At 38.8% G+C, this 15,438-nt stretch overlaps 3 protein-coding genes across 3 annotated transcripts; 2 read left to right on the top strand and 1 right to left on the bottom strand.

Moving 5' to 3' along the window:
* Positions 1 to 255: 255 nt before the first annotated feature.
* LOC118426019 lies at positions 256 to 5,686 on the bottom strand. The gene is made up of 5 exons (XM_035835234.1): positions 5,365 to 5,686; positions 2,759 to 2,854; positions 1,778 to 1,900; positions 1,219 to 1,296; positions 256 to 793 (listed from the first exon to the last, which is right to left on the bottom strand). Exons 1-5 carry the CDS (start codon positions 5,432 to 5,434, stop codon positions 648 to 650), a joined length of 513 nt encoding a protein of 170 aa, XP_035691127.1. The 5' UTR covers positions 5,435 to 5,686; the 3' UTR covers positions 256 to 647.
* Positions 5,687 to 9,865: 4,179 nt separating this feature from the next.
* LOC118426027 lies at positions 9,866 to 11,564 on the top strand. Its single transcript, XM_035835243.1, has 2 exons — positions 9,866 to 10,187; positions 10,488 to 11,564. Exons 1-2 carry the CDS (start codon positions 10,056 to 10,058, stop codon positions 10,728 to 10,730), a joined length of 375 nt encoding a protein of 124 aa, XP_035691136.1. The 5' UTR covers positions 9,866 to 10,055; the 3' UTR covers positions 10,731 to 11,564.
* A 567-nt stretch (positions 11,565 to 12,131) lies between these two features.
* LOC118426030 (bolA-like protein 2) lies at positions 12,132 to 15,374 on the top strand. Its single transcript, XM_035835246.1, has 3 exons — positions 12,132 to 12,311; positions 12,665 to 12,762; positions 13,966 to 15,374. Exons 1-3 carry the CDS (start codon positions 12,249 to 12,251, stop codon positions 14,060 to 14,062), a joined length of 258 nt encoding a protein of 85 aa, XP_035691139.1. The 5' UTR covers positions 12,132 to 12,248; the 3' UTR covers positions 14,063 to 15,374.
* The last annotated feature ends 64 nt before the right edge of the window (positions 15,375 to 15,438 follow it).

The raw sequence follows: 15,438 nt of genomic DNA, 5'->3' as shown, positions 1-15,438 counted from the left end.
CACTAAGTGATAACAAAACACTTTGAAGTGCAATTGCCTTTATTAATGTTATTTATGACTATCTAGCTTTGGATAGGGACGTCTCTTGGGTAAAAGAACTTATTACACTTACAGAAATGAGTGGATGAAATAAATCTTTACGGATATGGAGCTTGTACGTTTTGTACAAACCTCGTCTGTTACACTAAGAGGCAGTTTCCCGGGTAAGTATTGTAAACAAACAGTCCAATACATGACAATGACTGTAACAATATATTTTCCACGACGTAGCTTTAACATTTATTTCGTAACAAATATACTAAAATTCTGTTCGTTGGCAACAAAGGCAAACATAATGATGATGGTGACAAAAATACAAGCTTCTTTTTCTAAGATCCTTTAAAAATCAGATGGGGGCGATGAAAGGGAATTTATTACCGACATAATCACAAGCTTTTGATACCCAATAATTTTTGGGAACCAAACACACTCGGAGTAATACAGGTACGAGAACCATAAGAAGCAATCTTCAGTTTCCAAACATTATATTCATATCTTCATATCTTGCCTGGAAGCACAAAATTTTTGTATCCCTGACAGTTCTACATGTTCGCAGTGATAAAATGTTTGGTCAAACTTATGATATAAAATTTCATATAGTATAGAAATTATTTTGTTGTTGAATTTTTCTTCCCCGATTTCGTTGTGGCCTTGGAAATAGCGGATAGAGCAGAGGATGCCGGGAGTCTTTTCTTCAGGTTCGCCCAGCCTTTTCTATTGCCTGCCTGGGACTTAGTGGAGCGGTTTAAACGATCTGAAAAGAAAAATAATATAGAAACATAATTGATAATTTTGCCAATCAAAACCATATCATATCTGTTACATTTACATTTTTAGAATGTTATATCCGACACTGATAAGGGTATAGAACTATAGACCATATGCCTCGTTGGCTTGAGTTATTTCTTTCTGCCTGTTTTACAGCAAATTTTTGATTCATGGATTAAGTGTAATATCAGCGAAAATGCCAAAGGACACAATCAACGTGCATACAATTATATGATTTTACACACTTTTCACAATTTTGAAGCTTGTAAAGTAATTCAATCAAACAATCTTTATACAAAGTCACCGAAATGGCAAGTGGTAAATCTTGATCGTCGTTAGATGCTTCAGTAGCGCCACCTGGCGATATTGTTTGAAATAGCAGAGGGAATAATCTGGTTAACGTTATCTTACCTGACAAACCCGGGCAGTTCTTCTCTGTGTTGCTGATGATGGGTTCGTACCGCGTGGGTTCGTTCTCGACTTCACTTTCTGTGGTTAAAACAGGAGAAAGACAAATTATTGGAGGTAAAAAGTTATGTGTGGGACTCAAAAAAGTGACAAGAATGATGAAGAAGCCCTTATAATTAATTGTACGTTTCTGTTCTCACAAGCTAAGTACAGGCCAGGATGATAAAGTTCTAAGTACTAGTAATTGTAACTACAAGTACAGTTACTAGTAAAGTAAAACTAAAAAGTCTAATGCATACTAACATCCATAGGTTCGACTTCTTCTCGCTTCTTAATCAAAACAGTAGTGAATGCAAGTACAGACGGAGCTTAAGATATTCTATGTTATTTAGATATCGAAAACCGGGGAACTTATGTTGTACACGATGAAAAGAGTATTCCTTTGACTACTGTATCGCTATACACAGTCAATAATACAACTACAGTAGTAACTTAGATCTATGTCAAAGAGAAGGAAGATGGAGGGAGCTAGGGAGGTTGGAAATGAATCAGATTAACTCACTTATGACTTTTATGAGGAAGTAGACGCCTCTCGGCTCCAAGACATCGTTGGCGTAGGTGGAGATAGTTTGACTCTCTGACAAGTTTTTCACGTTACCCTGATCGTCCGCTAGGTCGATGACCGCTGAAAATGAGCGCATGCATGCACCAATAAGCAGTGGATGATATTCTGGAAAGAGCAGTACAATCAGAGAAGGTATGACTTCTCAAATTGGTGCAAGGACAAATGCGAACATTTTGCTGATCCCAATTAAAGTTTCAGCAATCAAGATTCTGTGTTTATAAGCTAATATGTATTTACTGGTACATTGTCACCAACTAATTTCAATGAATATTGTTGCTTACACATATATCAATATGAAACGTTCAAGTCTTTGCGTGATTTCTTTAACAAATAGAAACAGGGTACCCGGGTACGGAGTGTTGTAAAGCTATATATATGTAGTATCACAATGACGCCGTCTCATTACAGCTGTGTAGAATTACACGGTAGGGTGCGCTTTTTGTTCTGACGCAGTGTTATAGAATGAGCTGTAGGCGACAATTACAGAGGCGTCTGATACTCAATCCCCAATTAATTGTGATTTATCACACTCTGTTGCAGGTATTGTCTAAATTCTCCCCATTTCTTTATCTGTAGCAACCTACGCTTATTAGTAAACATTGGACTATTCTGACACATTCGGAACAGATTTTGCAAGTAATTTTTTTTCTACCTGTAAATGATTTTAGGGTTTATATTTTGCACGCGTGGAAATCTGTGGACATTATGAATCAATTTCACTACATGTATATATGTGAAATCTTTTCCATACTTTTAACTTAATTAAAAAAGCTTCAAACAGCAAGTCTGACATAGACGACTGCCTAAAGGCTTTATTAACGCTTTGATGACCTTTTGTTATAAACTATAAGTGGGCAATAATTGACCAGTCTATCCACTTCAAAAATGTGAAAAAAATATACTTAATTTGAATCTTACCATCGTGGTCCAATAGCTCACATCTACACTTCTGCTTGATACACTTCAATAGCAGTTGACTCTTGCAGTGGGGGTTGAAAATTTCTGTCTGGTTGTCTGAAAAATACACAATGTCATATCAATCATTGTAATCACGCACTACTTACATGTACATGCTGGTTTCTTGGAGGGAGGATGACAGCTATTATAAAAGGATTAATGACATATGCTATCCAGGACTCCCAATTATGTATCATTAGCAGAGATTTCTGAGGGACGGCCCTCGGGTGACACAGCAAGCCACTTTTGGTCGCTTTGTAAGTTTGTAACCAAGATACGAAGAAAACAAATACCTGTATCCCCGTTTGCACGGCATAACGTTTAAATGTAATAACAATACATATATCTGTACATAAGTGGTGCTACAACTTGATAGGCGATTTTTCTTCTTTATTCAAAATAGGCGATTTGAAAAATATGTTAATATTTTATCCCCAATACTTGTCTTTACCCACTTGTAAAATCATCGGTTGTAATTTGTCCTAGACTAGTGATTATATAAAGTTTGCTTTGTTGTTGTTAGTGATATCTAGCATGGATGCATTGTAAATTGTTTAATCTTCCGGATTGTATTAAAAGAACAAAACGCATAATGAAAAACGTTTATTGCAGCCAAAATGCACAGCAGTACGTGTCTTGGAATAACATTTCATCTCACTTTTTAATTACTGTGTATACTTTTAATACCCCTGTAGACTATGATGATGTAGAAGCTGACGGTACCGGTGTTATCTTCCATCTAAAGCTTTGCGGACTCATAGAAGTAATCCTTAGTCTTTGCACGGTATTAGTCGCATCACTTCATCTACTCTCTAATAACAATCATTGCGCCAACTCTTTTTCCCCAAAAAAGTCTTTTTATACTTTTATCAAAACTCTTAAACAATTGCAATTGGTGAAAGATAACAGATGATATCTGACGAATAATGCAATAAATCCGGTATAAAAGTACCTGACGTTTGAATGGTTTAGTCCAAGTGTGTGCTATTTGGATATAATTACTACCTATTCCCACGGCTATCCCATTGATATGTTCTCAAGTACGCACTTAACCACCAGCCTCCGTGTAAAATCCTGAAGAGCTTTTGAAAATGTTCGCCTGTGCACTTTGTGCCCGGATTTCCGGTATGTATATAATGCTATGCATATCAAATGCAACGATTTTTTAAACCAAAATATACAACAATACACATTAGAAGAACTTTGGTTCAAGATACAATATAGAAGCAAAATTATAAATACAAAATTGAGTAGTTCAAATCAATCGTGTGAAAACTTTCAGGGGTTAATCCGAGACAATAAATCGTACTTATATGTCAAGGTATTGCTTTCCAAGAAAGGCCTTCTTCACGAAATGAACCTTGGAGTTTACGAAAGGGTATGTCATTAAGCTACTGCCACCTTACATATCCTTTAATATAGATACAAGGGACAATATAACGCTAGAAACAATATTTGAAAGTTCTTTCCGCCTACAAAGGACGATGTTTTGGGTAAAGGTCGTCTTGTTCTGCACCACGGAGCACAGACGTTTTGAACAACACACGCTTTGGTCTATCTGTGCCAAGGACAATTGTTTACACCACAGCGTGTAAACAAACACACCAGCAGGTGCCAGCCACGTTTACTGGCTAGTCATAATCATCCACAAAACAATAAGTCTATAATTTGACTCCGCAAATATGTGAGTAATGCATAGTATTGTCTAGTTAGCAAAAGACAGGAAGTGAGTTCTGTTATTCTATTCCACCGTGCGAAGCCTGGAATATCCTATGGCTACCACCCCCACCCCATTGAATAGAATCTAAGCTTTTTCTATCATCTAATATGTAATAGACTACATAGATGACAGAAAATAGTATTTAGTATATACAAGGGGAAGGAACTACCTAACTACGACAGACTGTCGACAGCCAATAACTAACTACAATTTAAGACTTTATGGTTTGTGTACACACGCCCTATGTAAACAGACTGGTTGTAAACTATTGTATCACAGTACATCTTGAAACACCAGGTACATATAATGGCGGCCAATATCATAAAAATGGCAAACATACAGGTACATACTACCAAGGAGCTTTCTTTAACCTCCTTGATACTACAGTTTTGGTACGAAAATCCTTTTCAGCGACAGTTCTTTCAACTACTAGAATCCATGTGTTCAGCTGTTAGAGTTTCTCAAGGCCTTATTGTTCAGTTAGAACTTGACAGGTCCATTGTTCCTATCACGATAAGCAGCCATATAAAAGACAGAATAAGCAGCTGTTAAAGGTACTTTCGCTAGCGCTGCTTGTAACATACATAAACTCCTAGACAACTAATCTTGCAATTGTTAGATCGTATTCACTTGTATTGTGGTATGGTTGTTCACAACCGTTTCCATAAGTACATGTATACACATGCTTGGGCATACTATGATATATGTAAACCTCAAAACATATATGACAAAGGCTAGATTCATTTTTCTTTTTTGTACTTTCTGAACGACAACACTGTCATAGTTACTACTTTAACTTGATTAACGGGTAATTTTAGATGCTATGGTGTCTATAGTTGTTTCTTACCTCCATACTTCACCGTTATGAAGTACTGTACCGTCGGCTCCATGTCTAAAGGTCTCGAGTGTTGTGACATCGCCCCTGTTGGTACCTTCACCGCCCGACCTTGTTGAAAGAATTTTGACCCTTCTTAACGGGTTGTTGCACACAGAATGACAACAAAGGTGTTGTGCCCTCTCCACAGCTTTCCACGCCGTTGTGTGGTGGTTACTGTGTATGGGACACGGTCGGAGTAAGCTTGGGGTAAACTTGTAACGTAATACAGCGGCGCTAGGCGATCCGGCGCGCCCGGGTATTGTGAGCCGAACGCGATACACCTGTTTTGTACGGTCGGTTGGGGGCTGGTTTTGTTTGGCTGCGCAACGGAGCGTGAAACCTACCTGGCAACATTTAGGACTGCTCGGGTAACCTTAGATAGGCTTCTGTCACTCAAGATGTGAACTATGACCAGAAATGATCATCAAAAGCAGGACAGTTTGTTAACCATTTTAATAGAGGCTTTTTAAAAATTGACGGAACAGCAAAAAAACTTCCTATAATGACCGTTTATATCTGGGTCTTTATAACCGGCGAAACAAACCAGCTTCACAGGCACGTGGCGCGTCAGCAGCTGGTTATATTATACTGAATGACCCGCCATACATAACCGTTGCACATATAACGCTATTTGTAAGTGTTGTTTATGAAGCTATCTAATGAGGATTCCCATATAGTGCTTAGTGAAAAAATTTCATTCTACAATACAGTTCTAGGGAAAAATTACTTTTGAACCCCTAAATGTTGATAACAACACAATTCACATGTGTCCGTCTCAAACATATATCAGTTACCTCTTGACTTATGCAAAGACCACGAGACATAAAGAACACGTCAGAGACAAGTCTTGCTAATACAGTAAGTACTTTAGATCACCCGCTGATTAGTCGGGATCGAACGATTTGCGTAACCTTCAATCAAATAGGCACAGTTTTCAAGGCCGAACGTTTTTTTTTTCAAAATTCAACAGTCACACATAAACACGTTTGTTAGTACGGGCTTAAGACAAGCTATAAGATTACAAACTACAGCTACAGACTGTGTCCTAGCATGTCATATATATTTTATCTTTATTGAATAGAAAAATTAAGGCTCGCGCCCCTCTGATATGAATGGCACCTACCCGAAGTGTTAGATAATTTTGATAAGTCGGACCCCACCCATCATATCTTATTTGGTCTAAGCCACTCTGACAGTAACAGCTGAAACCTGGACAGGTTTGCTTGTCGTTTCTACCAGGAACCAACGATAACTGCCTTTCCCTTCAAACTGAGGCTCATTTCGCGGGCGATATAGTTTTGACTACGGGTCGCCTTGTCTACAGTGAGTACAAAATGTATTTCTAGCAACTGCTGGCACTCAATACAAGTGTAGGAATTAAGACATAGATTTATTTTACAACTGCGCGTCAGCTACTCAATAAGTACTACACTTCAAGTGAACTGGTAGAATTTTAAAACATTTAAATCCTACAAAATAAGAAAACATCTGTTCCAAGACTAAATCTTTAAATTTAGATATACCATACATCCTTATTTATCCTATATTGCGCATATAGAATACTCTTCAACGTGTAAAATAATTGCCAACGACCTCTAGCTACAATCACTCCTTCCCTTTTCATGGAAATCACAAACTGAACTTAGTCCCAAAGCAACTTTCACCTACTTTCAACACTGCTCTGGCCAAAAGGGAATTTCTATCATTCTCACTTCATTAATTTCACGTTTATGCAAGCAATTTAGATTTACGACCTGATTCTTGTAGTATAGGGTACTCAATAGGAGGAATACATTAAAAAGACATAGGGGTGAATTTATGATGATTCCATATTTTCTCTAACTGATATTGGACAGTTATGTGTCGATGTGTGTACCTGCAGAAACCGTGGATTAAAAAAGTACACGTCAGCAAAAAGACTAGCTAATACATACATCAAACATCTCAGATCTGTGCGCTGATTAGTCTAGGTTTTAATGTATAATGCTGTAAGTAACTTTTGTTGCATATGTTAGACTTTTAATCGATCTAAGACTATTGATATGCAGACAGAAGGAAAAATACTTCAGAACTAGGCAACATAAGGTTGTTTAAGGTACAGCTGCCCCATATCACCACACAAAATGCAACCTTTCACTATAAGAATGCCTTAAAGCATGCGTAAAGGCAGTGCGTTTTCTTATTATAGAATAACCTTTTTTACTCATTCTTGAAGTGTGCTGGTCAGATTTCGTGTAGGTATATAAAATCGCAAAATAGATCTTCTCAATATTAACAAGAAATCGAATATAAGGCACCTACGATCCCAATTTGTGATCTTTTACAATAAGGGAAATCTTACCACCAAATCCGAGAAGTATTAATTAAAACATGTACAGTAGAACATTAAGATCTAATTTATCGTCATCTGTCTGATAAATAAGGTCGCAACACGGGTTACCATGGAAACGACAGTGCCTAAATCCCGGAACTCGGGTCCGAGCTGCGCCACAGATGACGTACATGACAACCAGAATCCAATTTACGCCGCGTCAAACGAAGAAGAAGAAGACCAGAATCCGATGTACGCGGCAAACACACCGAGCGAACCGAATGCCATGTACGGGCAAAAAAACCGTGGCGATCCGAATAAGATGAACCAGCAGGAAGACCTGAATCCGGTGTACTTATCGAACGCCGTTGACACGGACCTGGAGTATCCGCAAAACGCCGCCGACATCAATCAGATATACGAGCCAGACACGCGCCACGATAATTACGGCGACGCCCGTCTAATGCCCTACGCAGGGCGGTACCTTAAGACCAGCGAAGCCGCCGCTTTGGCAACCAACAGTGACGACAATCCTCCCAACCAGCCACCTTCAGCTGGTCAGGAAATACCCCCAGCAGGTGGTGATGAGTATTATGTACCCAGTGATGAAGATGATGTACCCGATAACGAAGACTATGAACTCTATGAAAATGCGTCTGGTGAGGCATATTCGGAAGAAACAGAAACAGAAGAACACTCTCGGAAAAAAGAACGTGCTTCAAGCACAAATCATCCTCATCCTTTAGCCCCTGGGGACGGGGCACGTCCATACACTACTGATCCTCACACCAGTCGCTCAAATGCTCCCACATCAAGAAAAGATTTCTCTCGAAAGAAAGAAGATGCTTCAAGCACAAATCATCCTCATCCTTTAGCCCCTGGGGACGGGGCACGTCCATACATTACTGATCCTCACGCCAGTCGCTCAAATGCTCCCACATCAAGAAAAGATTTCTCTCGAAAGAAAGAAGATGCTTCAAGCACAAATCATCCTCGTCCTCCGACCCTAGGGGACGGGATAGGTCCATACACCCCTGAGCCTCACGCCAGCCCTTCAGCTAACCCCACGTACATTAACGCTTCAAGCAAACAAAATGACGCCCCGGCTGACAAAATAGACCGTGACTCAATCAAGAAAGATGATGGTGCTCCACCCTCCGACGGTCATGGCTTAAACATCCCACAACAAGCAACTCGCGGTATGATTTGGCTATCATTTTTTTTTTCTGTAAAGCTTCTCTTCTTTGATGTGCATTATCTATTTTGTTTATAGGCCTTAATCTAGTTAAGAAAGTGAATCTTTTCTATCCATACTTTTTAATCTCCCTAAAGTGATTTTGTTTGAAAACTCAATAGGAATCGAGCCCCACAAGCCAAAACTGTTTGGTTAAATTCCATTGAGTTTATTGTGATACCCTTTAGCTCATTGAGCTAATCTTTCAGGGCTCATTAAAAACACACACAGTATATACATTGTACAAGTGGATGGACAGATACCATACACTCAAAACAGATACAAACACATATATGTACATAAAGTCAAGAAGTCATGCGGTCAGAGGGTTATATACAATAAAACCATTATTATCTGTAGAAATTGTCTATCATCTTCTTTAACAATCTTGATCGGAGACAATCTTGAAATCTCTGGGTAGCAGATTCCACACTTTAACTGATCTTTAATTCCATCCTGAAGCAAGACCAAAAACAACAAGAAAATAAGAATTAACAATTTTCTAAGCAGCCCTAGTATTTGTGAAGGCACGAGCACTATGTTCCGTTAAGTCACGTTATTAGATAGGACACCTGACAAGGTGCACAGATCATGTGATGGAAGATAGCGGCGTGGGAGTAATCGCACATGTATGCAGTTGTGTGTATTGAGAGAGTTCACGCCGTGCAAATTTTTATAGCCTGGTCTCCCTACATACATAGTGATACATAGAGAGAGAGACACGCACAGAGAGAGATCTTATATCATGCGTTGTGACAATTATTGTTTTGCAAACTTTTTGGCGTATATGCAATATTCCAATTTTGTTGCAAATTAAAATCTGGTTTCTACCTACACAAATACAATTTCAAGCTTCCAATATTGTTTGATGGAAACTTAGCCTCTGTTGCAGACTCTGTCCGGTTCCTGTTTTTAAATATCGTTTTCGCATTACATTTTTCTAATTACAACATCTAGGGCCTAGGGAGTCCCTATTCGGTCTGTAAGAATAAATATGTAGTAAGAAAACGGTAACTTAAAAGAAAACATCGAAAGTCTACAATTTAGGCAATGAAAACTGCCTTTATTAACTTTACTTTTGTTTACTTTGCGTTATTACCAGCACCGTAAAGAGTTATGTCATTTTCAGGGTGTGTGGGCCGCCTTGTGACCTACCCAGTCCTAGCAGCTGCCTTCCTGACCTTCTTAATCATTGGCGGAATCATCGGCGGCCTATACATCAACACCGGCGTCCAGGATATTCAAAAGGTTCGCCATTGACTTTGCAAGCTGCAGATAAATCGGACCCTTTTAAAAAATTGTAGTGGCTCCAAGAGCTTATCATATTTTACTATAGACAGCAAGAAAGTTGGAACAAACATAGATATAAAAGACATACATAATATTTACATGTAAGTTTCTATTCTGTTATTTGAAAGACTCTTTTTGTTGCATTGTCATTTTTATCGAAATTCAAATTTATGACATTCGACAGTATCTTAAAATTGTCACCATGATGGTGGTTGCATTGAATTCATTACTGACCAGATACTATCTTATTTTCCACAGCCGACACTAGAGGTGGAAACCACTGGTCATCCTGCTTTGGACACTCCCTACGCGGCTGGTCAGCATCCTGAGGACACCCCCTACAGCTCTGGTCACTCTGCTATGGACACTTCCTCCCCCCGTGGTCACCCTGCCCACTGCACATCTGTGGGGAAGGACTTCACTGGTTTCACCTTCTCCGCACTTATGTTAAAACTGTACACCAACAGCACTATGATAAACTTTAACATGACCGGAATCTAAAGTCGGACAAGCTTTAAATCCTTTGGTAGCAATATCAAAAGCTGACAAAGGAGTGTAGCCGGCCTGGGAGTGTTCATTGGCAACAGAAGGCTACTTAACTCCATTTCCAGCTTTTGTTGATACTGTCTTATGCTACCAAAGGATCTGCTTGGAGATTAGCACTGGTTAAAGGAGAAATCCATAAGGGTTCAAAAAAAGGATGCATACCTAAACGTAACGCAGGGTATAGGTGCAGGCACAGCTGCAGGAAAGAGGCCCCAACCTCTAACTGTACATGAATTATTTGAGAAAGTTAGCTGCGGATTAACAGTTATTAGAATGTTTATTTATCTTTTCATGTAATCTTATGTAGAGAACCATTGCAATCGAAATCGAAAAGATCTCGAACAGAAAATGGCACTTTCAGCGTCCAAATAATGATTTCATATTTTTTATGCTAGATTTTCCTCTAGGAAGATGTATTTGAAAATGAAACAATTTGTTACATTTTTAGGAAGAAGATGATTAAAAAAAGCTCTATACTTGTGTGGATGTAAGTTTATCCAGGTGTTGTACGTTACATTGATGTTCCAACATTTTTATCTGATTTTGGAGTACTCTACCGGTAGATTTTTTTTATTACCTATAAAGGTTTTATTGCAAATTCATGCCCATGGGGCTCATTGCAAGTGAACAAAATCAAATATATGAAGTGATTGAAAACAGGTAAATAATCTAAATTCTAACATAAAAAGATTAACTGATTGTCACATGATGTACATATAGAATATCGAATGCGATTCTAAACCTGCATAACTGTTGCGGGGTTTGACTTCTTTGAAAACAAGTAAAGAATGAAATGTACCACCAATATTGTTTAAATATTTGTAACAGAAAGTATTTTATATGATCACTTTGACGATCTTTTCGATGTATGTTTTACTCACCGTAATAAAACACATTTGCACTGACGTATCTTCACTCTCGAGTCTTCATGATATCTGACTGGTGGCAGTGTACATATGTGCGTTTGACAGTCAGTTGTAAACAACAGACGGTCACTGAAACGTCGGTGAGAATAAAGTAATGGTTGTGTAAAAAGAGTCACTTTATTCAGTGACGTACCAACCTGAGGAAACTATTGACGGAGTCAGTTGTGCCAGCTTTATGCCAGTTTCAATTTCTCCTCTTGCCATGGTCACGGTGTCAGTTGAACAGAGAATTGAAGTGATTTCAACATTTGAATTGCGTGAAAATGACAAAACGAGCAGGAACCATCCTATACAGGATGTTACGGAGTTATGTTGTACTGAAATATCCCCTATTAAAAAGTTACCGTTTCGATCGACTTGTACCTCACTTTATTGGACCGGCTGACACCAAGGCTTGGGCTGACAGTTTTTGACACGTGCTACGTGTAATATTGGGTAATCAGGTAAGCATAAGGTCAAAGGTTACTGTACCCTGCTGCAGCGCTCCGATACTTCTAGAATCACACTGTTATTTTGGCGATTTGAAGGAACGAAACGCACAGATAGGATGTCTATAACGGCAGAGTACATCAAAGAGAAGCTCCAGCGTGAACTAGAGGCAACTCACATCGTAAGTATGGCTCGCATGTCTTGTATTATTCAAAGCCATATGCTTGCGCAATTTTGTGCCCCCCTCCCCAAAAGGCTTTGGTTTTACTAACATTTTGCTGTGACCAAGGTTTTTTTCTTAGATCCCGATAAGACCATTGTAAATATGACAGGTACTAGGCAGAATAATTTAGAGGTTACATTGATAGTTGTTAATATACGTAGGATGTATTCATTAACTTATACAGGGGTAAATCGTACAGTATCATTCCACAGTATAATAATAATGAAATTATGAGTTTCTTCGAGCTACGTGCCTACGTGTTGTTTTGTGGATTTTTTGTTCATATTGAAACTTGTTGTTTTTGTGTGCAGGATGTAGAAGACACATCCCCCAACCACTGTGGTTCAGCGTTTAATGTCACCATCGTGTCTGCTAAGTTTGAGGGCAAGCCGCTGCTCCAGAGGCACAGGTTTGTACATGACATGGCACGGTACGGGCACACTTACCTCATAGGCCCTGTCAGAAGTTGGTAGGGTCACATGGTCTTTTGGTTACGTGGGCAACGCATGCCGAGTGCATGCCCTCAGTTGGTTTTTGTCGCAAAATCGCACTTCGGGTACCTTCTGCATCTGTTGGAAATCTCCGTCGGAACGTTTGGCACCCACTCGAGTAATCCCGAGTACAACGTACTCTAATTTCGGGTCACACTCGGAACACCAACCCGGCACTTCAGCCCGGGCGATCCGACAACAATACCTTGGCCTACCGCCTATGAACTGACATCACTCTCGGACCTCTCTCTCATTTTCTCCAAGCGGTAACAACTTGCGGTTTTCGGCATCATATTCATAACAAATCTACCTACCTGTGATATTAATCTGATTTTTGTTTCTCTGTTTCAGCCAATTTTCGAGAAGTCTTTGCCAGAGAAAGATATGGCGCCTTCCTTTTACGCCCCTCTAAGGTTCCCACATGAAAAACAATTGGCGGCGCATATTTGGACATGTTTAAGAGGCAAAGTTTCGCAAAAATTTTGAATCGGCAAATCGAGCCGCCATTTTCCCAAGTGTCGCACATGAGGCGTTTTGTCGTAAATGGACCAAACCAAATTCTGACAGGTGTGTGCCCATGCATGGTGGCCTTGTGGTCAGGGTCGTTGACCCAGAACCTGGAGGTACTGAGTGTGAATCCCTGTCAGGTCCTGATGTTCTGCTTCACTCGAAATGAATTTAGAAACTTTTAAAGTCAAAGCTGCATTTCTAAGCATATAGATGATTTTATAACTTAATGTGTGCACTCAACGTTATATCTTTAGTTCAGGTTTTCATAACTGATAGCTTTACCAAATTGTGTCATTGTTCTTGCTATAAGACCTCTCAAAGAGATCAGAATTGCATGTGCGACACAGGAATTCTAGGTATAAAATGTAATATGTCAAAGGTAAAGGCCTTGAAATAGAAAACAGTCCTTGTCTTGACTAATGTTTTGATTTGCATAACAGCGTCCAGACGGGTTTTGTTTCTTTCTTGCGTTCTGATCTACTCTGTGAAAGGGTTTATTATATTGATTGGCTAGGTTTATTCTGTAGTCAGCATGACAATTCAATTTTAAAGAGATATCATTGTGCCACTATTGTTATCACATGATGATAATTGACTTCTTATACACACAGACTGGTGAATGCCTGCCTGGAAGAGGAACTGAAAGACATCCACGCATTCTCCCAGAAAACCTTAACACCTGAACAGTGGCAGAAACAGCAGAAATGATGACAGCCTGTCTCCTCCTCATGACACACCCACCTACATCATCTGAGCATCATTAAATACAATTTCAATGTCGCATTTTTCTTGATCTTGATTTGAGGGCATCATGCATGTTCTGTCAACGGAAAAATACATGTTTTTTTTCATGCAGGATTTCTTATTTGAAGAAGTGGTCATATAAGGAGTTGTGCAAACATACATTATATGGCAATACGATCAAGACTAGCATTTTAAGTTATTGTCTACACTAAGTTAACAGTAAGAGATAACTGATATTGGCTTGAAGTTGAAAGGCTACTAGGATGCTAACTGAAATATCTGACTATTTCCAAAATCTATCTACATGTAGTTGTTTAACTGTTATTTTGCATAATTTATTTTCCATGTGTCTAAACTTCATCAATGTAGAGATAACTTCAGTTCCAAAATATCCATTAGCAAGCAAACCTTATCCTTTGTTTGTGTAGCTACTTAATTCCACATTTAGAACCGTTGACTTTTGTCTTATTGGAGTGTGACATTTTCCATACCACATGGTGTATAGGGCAGTCACCATCTCCATTTCTATAGCCCTTTAGACATACAGCTTATGCAAGCAAAGTAAGGGGCTAGTGTTCAGCTGCTATATTTCTTCTCCTACTTGCTAAGCTGAGAAGCAGTATTTACTACTTTAAAAGTCTTCGGTATATGACTTGGTACAACCTACCTAAATACTGCATGCATGATACCCGGTATGCAGTTTCTATCCACTGAAGCAGTCTTAGGATGTGGCATAAGTAGTATGATGCATTAGATAAATATTTATGACACATGTGACTGTATTTTTGTTTAATATAGATGCATCTATTGCAATGCACAGATTGTTTCTGACAAATGTAACAGTTTGATGAAGAAATTCACTGTACTATAACAATAGCACTGATTACACAGCATTTCTAGCACAAAGAGGGTTTAATTGAAAATACGCTGTCTCTAGAATTGTTGTACTGCTGACAATTAAAATATCTTCTGTGTACTTTGGTCCGTTACGTCGAAGTACTGTACTGTAAATTGTTTGTTTATAGGTAATTTCTCGGTCGGAAGAAATCAAAGGATTTTGCGGTGCTTTAAGTACGCAGTTGAAATAATACAGAAGTTAGTAAGACAGAGTATACAAAAGTATGTTCCTGGTGTCATGAGTTTGTTGTGAGAACTAAGAACATAAAACTACCGGGTACTGCAAATATTAAACAATACAAACGTCTTGCTTCATCCTGCACCACTGCATTTAAAATATGTATCAATTTTGCATACTTGATAATTTGTACATTATATATATTGATAAGTTGTCTCTTCTAATCAATTTTCCACATAACTCACACTTAGTAAAACATCATATC

Source organism: Branchiostoma floridae, chromosome 11 (genome assembly GCF_000003815.2).
Source record: "Branchiostoma floridae strain S238N-H82 chromosome 11, Bfl_VNyyK, whole genome shotgun sequence".
Taxonomy (NCBI): domain Eukaryota; kingdom Metazoa; phylum Chordata; class Leptocardii; order Amphioxiformes; family Branchiostomatidae; genus Branchiostoma; species Branchiostoma floridae.
Note: the sequence above shows the minus strand (reverse complement) of the source record. Positions and strands in the feature narration are given on the sequence as shown.

Bases quoted from the DNA above. Each gene is read 5' to 3' on its own strand.
- LOC118426019 (XM_035835234.1), bottom strand. From the start codon at position 5,434: ATGTCACAACACTCGAGACCTTTAGACATGGAGCCGACGGTACAGTAC. The intron at 2,855-5,364 runs GTAAGAAACAAC...TGTATTTTTCAG, and splicing joins CATAACGGTGAAGTATGGAG to ACAACCAGACAGAAATTTTC. The intron at 1,901-2,758 runs GTAAGATTCAAA...GCTCATTTTCAG, and splicing joins TGAGCTATTGGACCACGATG to CGGTCATCGACCTAGCGGAC.
- LOC118426027 (XM_035835243.1), top strand. From the start codon at position 10,056: ATGTCATTTTCAGGGTGTGTGGGCCGCCTTGTGACCTACCCAGTCCTA. The intron at 10,188-10,487 runs GTTCGCCATTGA...TATTTTCCACAG, and splicing joins GCGTCCAGGATATTCAAAAG to CCGACACTAGAGGTGGAAAC.
- LOC118426030 (XM_035835246.1), top strand. From the start codon at position 12,249: ATGTCTATAACGGCAGAGTACATCAAAGAGAAGCTCCAGCGTGAACTA. The intron at 12,312-12,664 runs GTAAGTATGGCT...TTTTGTGTGCAG, and splicing joins AACTAGAGGCAACTCACATC to GATGTAGAAGACACATCCCC. The intron at 12,763-13,965 runs GTTTGTACATGA...TTATACACACAG, and splicing joins CCGCTGCTCCAGAGGCACAG to ACTGGTGAATGCCTGCCTGG.